The sequence below is a fragment of the Lipotes vexillifer genome, unplaced genomic scaffold (assembly GCF_000442215.2).
Source record: "Lipotes vexillifer unplaced genomic scaffold, Lipotes_vexillifer_v1.1 scaffold535, whole genome shotgun sequence".
Taxonomy (NCBI): Eukaryota; Metazoa; Chordata; class Mammalia; order Artiodactyla; family Lipotidae; genus Lipotes; species Lipotes vexillifer.
Window position 1 is genome coordinate 965540 of NW_006792756.1, and position 9096 is coordinate 974635.

At 40.7% G+C, this 9096-nt stretch overlaps 1 protein-coding gene across 1 annotated transcript in view; it reads left to right on the forward strand.

Moving 5' to 3' along the window:
• The window catches only part of NCKAP5 (NCK associated protein 5), an 876414-nt gene that overhangs the window by 732966 nt on the left and 134352 nt on the right, over positions 1-9096 (forward strand). Inside the window, exon 9 of the mRNA XM_007465897.1 lies at positions 5811-5930. Within this exon, the coding sequence (XP_007465959.1) occupies positions 5811-5930 (120 nt within the window). The remainder of the gene's footprint in view (positions 1-5810; positions 5931-9096) is intronic.

Sequence of the window (9096 nt, forward strand, 5' to 3'; positions counted from 1 at the left end):
GAGCTGACTGTCCCTCCTTTAGATCAATAACGCCAAAATGACAATATTAAACCCAGCTCACTTCCACTTATGCCTCCAAATCATAGGTCCAAGTCTATAAGTGCAAGTGAAATCAGTAACCTGAGCTAAACTCATATTTTTGTCTGAAATATATTTTATCTTCATTAAGTCAGTTACACTCACTGAAAATGTTACTCTCCTAGGTTTTGGTTTTTTTTTTTGCCACTAACACCAAACTTGGAAGAAAAGCATTTTTCCCTGGAGTTATTTTCCAGCATATCAACAACCTCAGCCTTACCTTCATGTCCTTTAGAATCGCTAAATATTCATGGTGTTTTTTAATTTGCCAACGTGGATTAAGGCCTTTGTATGGTAGAATCTAGCAATACAGCCAACCACATAGCAGCAGAACACAGTTTTGTAGCTTGAAGCTAAAAGAACTCCCAACTCCTACATATTTCCCTTGTAGGAGGTGTGGTCAGGCCATCTGGGTCCACTTGTGTAGCAATGGTGTGGGTAGGATCTGGTTTCCTTGAAGAGAGTCTGTTTATATTTACTTAGCACTACCAAGGAGTCAGACCCCATGTCCAGCATTTTAAATGCACTGAATTGTTTTGTTTTCACTGCCATCCTGTGAGGTAGGGCTACGAAAATAAATTTCCCATAGTTCCAGTTGCTAGAAGCCTGTATGTTAACCTAGGGTTACTGCACTCCACTCCATGCCCTTACCCTTTGTACCATTCGGTACAAATTTGGACTGTATCATTTGTTATGACACAAAGGCAAATCTGCCATGACTTCATATCCTCCTCCCTGGGCAACCAAAAAGGTATTTTTCTGGCATACCAGAAGAGATGCTATAAAAATCAACAGATGGGTTGAAACCCAATGATTAGTTACATACGATTGCAGGAAATAAAACAAAAGGGCAAGGAAGCCAGTAGATTTCTTAAAACTTCTGGAAGCATCGCCAGTCCTCGCTAGCAAGGACGTCCAGGATCTGACATGCATGGAGTCAAAAGTGACTCTAAATTTGGAGTTTTCTCCAAATCAAGCTTTCTAAGAATCAGTCTTATTTTGGACCCCAGAATTTCCCAACTGCCAGGGACCTTAGTGAACATTTAACCCTGAGCTTGTCAACTAGCTTTGGTAATAGGCTCATTTCACTGTAATGACATAAACTGTTTAGCCATCACCCAGATTAAGAATGTTTTCATCTGAATGCCTTTTGGATGAAGGCTTGCAGTATTCAGTTTGCCACGAGACTCACCACTTCCTATTGATTAGAACTGGCCTGATTCAGCGATACAATTATGTTACCTGTCTTGCCTTTTTAAGTATTTGATGTTGAGGTCCTTGGTTGGTCTGAGATGTGACCAGCCTTTTCCAGTAATCCTTTTCTTTTTACAGAAGTATCAGCATTCTTAGAAGAGATAGGGATATATCAGTGACAGACACTGAGAAGGGTTGTGACTGGGAGAGGCTGGTGGATGTGGTGTCCAGTAAGCCTAAGGGAAGGATTCAGGTGGCCCTTGACAAGCCATCTCATGAAGCAGCTGAGGCATGCCTTGTCTTGAAAGCCTGGTTTTGTGCAGAAGCTACATTTACAGGTGAGGAAACAGAGGCGTAACCAGAATAAGTTACTTCCTCAAGGTCATGTGGGTAATGAGGACCAGAGCCCAGACCTCCTAACTGCCAATCCAGTGTGTCCCCATGATACACACTGCCTCTGAAATAGGAATACCAGTATAATATCATTGTACATGATAAAATCAGATTTCAATAGTTTTCAACAGTACTCCGGTGGTAATATCAGTATATAGCGAGCTTCTAATCAACCAGCATTTCCCTAAATTGCCTTTAACTTGGAGCTGGCAGTGGTTTTGCTCTAAATGCATAAAGTAACCATACTCCATAGCTACTACACAGCAGTGAAGCCCCAAACACAGGTGAAACTTGTCAGGAGTACAACGTGTGGATCCTCCAGGGAAGTTATGGTTTGGGATCATTAAGATACACAGGGCCATTTTAGACCAGTATCATCACATTGCTCAGTGTATTTTTCCCCGGCATCCAGCTGTAATGCCTTACTTTATTTCAATTGAGAGTGGCACACAGATTGCGAAAACAGGTTGGGCTATTTCCTTGAACCCAAAGACCACTATACTTGCTTACATGAGATGAAATGTAGTCAACTCTTTGGCATTTTTTCTTCCTGATAACATCATACAACACATCCCCTTTTTTCTTTCAAAAGACACAACCTTATATTTTCAGTGGGGGCCTCCCCTTGAGGCCTGAGACATACTAGGGAGCAGAGAAAAAAAAAGTTGTGGATGAGGGCAGATGGTCCAGCCCCTGTTGGGAGCCATGATCTCAGAGGCTGGCCTCTGAACAGGAGAGTTCTTTAGTTTCTAATGCCTTACCTGGGGGGCATAGTCTAGTTCTCCCCTCTATAATCGACAGCATTAGAATATTGGCTCTTGCACCCAGCCTCAAAATGTCATATGGGCCTTTATGTTAGTGGGTTCTCATTGTGAGCCCAGGGGAAGCACAGACAGCCTGCTGACACTCTGCCTAGTAGTCAAGGAAACTGTGGTTTTTCTCTCTCTCTTTCCATCTATCCAGTCTGGCTGTGTTTATGTGTGTGCACATGGGCACACACACATGGCTTTGATTACAGTTTCTTGGGATGACAGCTGTCTGGCATCGCTTACCATCCACAGCTTGAGTGAAGAAAACAAGAATGTTAAAACAACACAGAATATTCTTTTATATCTACAAATTTTCTGTCCAGCTCAATTCTGTTTGTCAGTGATTGTAAGAGCAGCGTCACATTCCTAAAGCCCTCCATTCCCCCCTCTGCTCTGTGCTGATCGAGATGAGCCACGAGTGATGAATGGTTCTCAAGGTCGATAAAGTGTGTTCCTGCTAATGAACTTTTACTGCCTTAAGTAACAGTAATGGCCATGGAAATTTGGGCACTGGTACAAAAACTTGCTTTAGAATATATTGATTTTTTTTCTTTCTTTTTTTTTTTTCTTTTTACCCATCTGAAGAAATCTTTTCAAGTTATTCTCAGTTTTGCTACTAAAAACTGTTGCTGGTATTCCTTACGAGTCTCCTTTCTCCTTGCAAATCCAAACTCATATGCTTCTGTTTCCATCCCCCCCCACCCCGCACAAGTGAGAATGATTGTGTTTTCCCACCCAATAGGTACTATTAATATTTATTTACCTCACAGTCAAGTTTTATTAATTGCTTAATTAGCAGTAGTGAAAACAATTAACGTTTGGGAGCAGGGAGTATTATATACACGCTAAGAACAAAAATTAGCATTAGCAAGACACAGAGGTTGAATTCTAAATAAAGACAGCAAATTTAGCCTTTTAATTTGAGCAGTGCCTAGGCCCCCAAAACAGCCTCTGCTAAATGGCATGCATGCTCAGGTGTGCACACACCCCCTGTCCCTGCTTTTACAGCTGCTGCCCTCCTACAGCTTGAACCATGGTTGCCTCATCTGGACATGGCATTCCTTTGCTCTGCTCTGCATTTGTAGGCAGCAATCAGTTGAAAACATCCTACGCATAAGCTTCCTTATTTAGCTAAAAAGGTGAGGTGAGTGTAAGCTGTGCACTGAGCTATAGCTTGGCCTGTCTCTTTGCCTCCTGTAAATAGAATGAATAAGCCTGGAAATGATGATGCATCTCAGGTAAAGCCTCGGAAGCTAGACCTCTCTCTAGCTGTACACTTAGGTTGCCCCAAGGTTATGTATGAAACAGGCGCACTCACCGTTGTGACTGCTGTTTAGGTCCTGGGGAGCAGAGCTGTGGACTGGCACCCTGTCTTGCTTGCAGAGCCTTAAGTGAGGCCTGTAGCTGCCCCACCTCAGAATACATAGGTAGACACACTAGCAGTGTTGAGAAACTTAAAACTCTCTTTATCACACCATCACTAGAGAACAGAACTCATCATCATTAACCCCTTTAACAAAATCATCACACAATTTTACCAAGCTCCTACTACTCTGTGGGGTGCTGTGCTAGGTGGTGAAGGAAAAATGTCAGAACAATATGCTTGTGCTGGCGTTTCTGTGAGTATCTTCTCGTGCCTTTGGAGGAACGTGTCATCTAATTGACAAGATAAGTCCAGAGCATGAAAGCAAATCAACACAAAGCAGTATCTCACGTTAGCTAAATGTCGTAGAAGAGGCATTAAGGGCTTACTGGAGTTCAGGAAAGGGAGCAGATAAAAGTGGACGATGCCAGATAAAGGCGTTGGGGAGGAAACAGAATTTGAACTGGATGTCAACCGAAGAGCCAAACTTGGACCGGAAGAAGGAGGTGGATGAGAAGCAAAAGGGAGGTCGGGGAGGGGGAAGGAGGCAGAATGCCTGGTGCTTTCGAGAACAGGCAGACCCTTGTTAAAGAACAGGGTAAGAGCATGGTAAGAGCAGAAACCTTTTTTTTTTTTTTTTTTCAAATCAGGAAATAGTGTAAGGTAAAGTTTGAAATGTAAGAAAGGGTCAGCTTTTGAAGAACCTTGCCTTGGGGCTTTATTCTACCTGGTGTTCCTTGAACCCCACCAAAGAGGGTGTAGACATGTCAGTATAAGTACTGTCTTTATCACAAGTTAACGTGGAAGGCAGCTCCTGGGTGGGATTCTAGAGCATCCTAAAGCTCCCGCGTATCAGCACCCCTCATGAAAGCTGGGGAAGAGCTCTCCTTGGTGTTTGAACTATTCAAAAGAGCTGCTCTAAGGGGATGCCCCAACACTAAGACCAGAACACCCCCAAAGATATGGAAATCCACTAGTTCAGAGGATGGGCAAGTTTCAAGTGGCCTTATAAGCCTTCACTTCACAGTTGCTTCACTCCGTCTAAATGCATCACTGACTCAGTTAGCAGCCGCATTGAGAATTTCAACTCGTTTCTACAAACGACAGAGGAAGCTTCCGTCAAAAGTGATAGTTTCCGTACGGTATTTGTTTTTCTCTTTCTGACTTACTTCACTCTGTATGAGAGACTCGGACAAAAAAGGTCATGAAGAATCTAGGGGTAAGATGGGAATAAAGACACAGACCTTACTAGAGAATGACTTGAGGATATGGGGAGGGGGAAGGGTAGGCTGTGACAAAGTGAGAGAGTGTCATGGACATATATACACTACCAAACATAAAATAGATAGCTAGTGGGAAGCAGCCACACAGCACAGGGAGATCAACTCAGTGTTTGTGACCTCCTGGAGGGGTGGGATAGAGAAGGTGGGAGGGAGACGCAAGAGGGAAGAGATATGGGAACATATGTATATGTATAACTGATTCACTTTGTTATAAAGCAGAAACTAACACACCATTGTAAAGCAATTATACTCCAATAAAGATGTTAAAAAAAAAAAGATAGTTTCTTCAGTTGATCAAATCTCTGTTCACTGTAAAAACATTGTCCTGTGGTTTGTGCTTTATGATTGCTTTTATGAAGACAGTGAAAAAGCCAGATATATAGGTGGAAACTTAAATTGACTTTGTATTGCTGAGATTCACCATCTTCAAAAATAGCATGCTAGATTAATGCATTTCTGATTTCAAGGTGCTTTTTTTTTTTTCAAGTAGGTCTTCCCTGAACATAATAATTCTATCAGACAGTGGGCAGTGGAAGAAAACATTGTGTGTGATCTATTTCTGGGGGGCTTGAAGGCTTAAAATACTCTTTTTTACTAATGTGCCTGAAAGATCAGATGAAATATAGTGATAATATGCAAAAGTGTCTTAATGGTAATAGACTTTTTTTTCTTTCAATGTGTTTGTTGCAGGATCTAAGGGAGGAATGTGTAAAGTTGAAAACGAGAGTGTTTGATTTGGAACAACAGAATCGAACGCTAAGCATCCTTTTCCAACAGCGAGTCAGACCAACTTCTGATCTGCTCCTCCAGGTATGTGTTTCTGTGCAAAACAGTCTTTGCTACTGAAATGCTATTGACAGGAAGTGAGCTAAGTTCAAAAGGTACCACTATCTCCATGGGCAAGACATATTGCATCAGAACCTCCATTCTCTCCCCTCTCAAGGGATGTCATTAAAATTGAATGTCTCTTAAATCTCTGACTCTTTAAACCTAATTTTCATAAAGTAATGCATCAACAAAAAATAAACAGGTAAAAGGAAACAATCAGAGGTATCAAGTGAGACCGGGGAATGGAGTCAGCAAATAATCGATTGCTTTGGGGACAAGTATTAGTAGTCTTGCATTCCATGATAAGCAAGGCAGAGTTTTATGTGATGCCGATGTACATTTCTTTATTTCAGACTCTCTGTAAGCAAAACTACAGCTGGGGTTGTGCTTTCATCTCTCTCTCGCTATGCAGCCTGCCTCCTCACAACCTAATACACTCCGCCTCAGTCTTTTACAGGTTCTCTTTGTCTAAGCGTTCTCACCAAACTCTTAGAGTTGCCTTCATAACAGGGAAAGTTGTGGAAAGCCAAACCATTTGAATCATTTTGAAGCTGCCCCCGAGAAAGCACTAGAAAATATATCTGACTGCAGGGAGACACGTGGATTGGCAAAGGGGTCTAGAAGGCTGATCTTTGCTGTTTCCTGTTTTTTTAAATGCTATTAATGTTCATATTTGCTCAAACAAGCTCCAAGTTTGTAAAGGATAACCCCCAGCTGCCTGGTCTGATTGACTAAAGGAAAGGGGAAAGACAGAGATACCCTCTAGACTAGCCTGTCACCACTGTAGCCGCTAGCCATGTGGTGCTATTGAAATTAAACATTAATTTAAATTAAGTTTCTATGTCAAACTAGTCAGATTTCAAGTGTTGAAAAGCCACACATGGCCGGCAGCTACCATATTAGACAGTGTTTGTACAGAACATTTCCATCATGGTAGAAAGTTCAGCACTTTTCCAGATGGTTGAGACAGTGTTGCTAATTTACCCTCTGAACTTTGGCACAAACATCTTTCCCTGACTTCTCAGGGAAATAATGAGAAATTGCAGTTCATTTCAGAGAAAGAAAGATTTTTGGTAAAACCGCACATCAAAATGTAATCCCCCCCTCTCCGCCCCCGATGAAGAGAAAAGAGCTCTCTGAATTGTAAAACAGATCTCATCTCTTAAATTAATTTTCTCTCTGCTTTATCTATTAGCGCATAATTCATAATTTATGACTCATAAATTGTGTGGGAAAAAAATCATCTATCTCTATTCTGTTTCCTGATCCTGCCCACGATAAATGTTGGTCAGAGAGAATCTTGCATCTGTTAAAAGTTGTATCTCATTTGCTCTCTTATAATCAAGATCCACTATTGTAATTGCTTTTGACAGCTATTGCATGTTCATGAATTTTTCCATTTTACGTGTGTTAACTTGAGGCTTTTCTGGAACAATTTTTAAGCACCTACAGTCCCTGTTTGTGAATCATGGTGGTTCATTTCCACAGTAAACACATGTGCCATAGATATTTAAGCTTCTTCTTGGCTGACACAAATTTCTTAAATACGTATCCAACTGGCAGGGGATGGTGTTTGTGCTAACAATAGAACTCAGTGTTTACTCCTTGGGTGTCTTCAGCCAACACACTGTTTCTCCCCAAATAGACCTCACTTCCAGGAGCCATTCTAATTTAAATGCAATTTGTAAAAGATGGGCTGATAGTAGTTCTGTGACATAGAATAATAGCAAGGATGATGCCTGCTCTCTAACATCTAAGGGCTCACAGTCATAGACAAAGTTGCTGGGTTTTCAGGTGGTCTGTTCATTATATGACCTGTGATTTTTTTATTTTCTGGTGGCACAAATACATATCATGGAGCACCGGCTAAAGTAAAAGCAGTTTGAGCTTGCTTTGCACCTGTGGAAGCTCTGTAATTATTTGTTGAATGGAATAATGAATAAATGACCCAGATTCATTCTGCAAGTTGGGGAGTTATTTTACATACACCTAAGAGAGGTTTATACCCCTACCTCTTCTTCTGAATGTTTCCTGTCTTGTGTGGAGGCTTTGGAACTATGCAGTCATGCTGGTCCAGCCCAGTTTGTTTGAGGGTGTGGCTGGTGAGCACAGCAAACCCACCAGTGTGCCTGGTCCCGAGTATGAGAGATGTTAACAGCTTCTGCCCATGGATTGGAGATTCAGTACAGAAGATTTCTAAGTAGGTTTCTGTGTATCTTAAAAAGCTGCATTAGTTGTCATCTGCTGAATACGGCCTAATGATTCTCTACAATCTAAGTAGCCACCTGAAGAGAAATACAGAAAGAAGATTGTTGAACACATTGTGATGTTAGTAGATACACTGTAAGTTGTAGAAAAGAAAATAATTTATAGGAAATAGCTAATTATTTGTCCCTCAAAAACAGAGAATAAGAGGTTACATGGATATTCTTTAGCAAATTCTCATATAAGAGGAACAAAAAGGGATAGTTCTAAGGATTCGTTGACAGATTCTGGGAAACTTACAAAGGGAACCAGTCCATGATGGGAAAGAAAAGAAGTCTAACCTGAAATTTAAAATCTTAAGAATGGCCATAAACTTCTCTGTTGATTCCAGTTTCCAGAAAAGCATCTCTAGGACTATGGGTGGAAACAAATCAGATTAATAAGGGCCTCCATATTAAAATCAATAATTTGAGCTAAATTCTAATGGATTAAGAAACCAGTGTAGCAAATAAAATCTAAAAGTACCATTCTCAACGGAACCGGAGTCTATAACTAACCTTATTTGAATTCACTGGCCAGATTAACCAATGCTCACCATTTTCTCTTATAAATTATGTTGGATTACACTCTCAATTTACCAAACATTGACAACTAGTTGAAACTCTCTACTAAGAGTACTTAATTCTCTTACCAGTTGAGTTGAATTTCCACCATGAATGAGTTATGTTTGTAACTCAGTATGTTCACGTGACTAGTATTTGTCACGGTGATTATGAAATTTTTAACTACTTTATAAACTGATGAAATGTGGTGCAAAAAGAATTGTTTCTGTAAAATAAAGTTGAGTGCTTGAAAAACACTATAAAGGCACTTCCCTAAAAATGTTTGTGATCAAATGAAATATAGGTGTGTAACTGCAAAAAAAAAAAAAAAAAAATGGGGG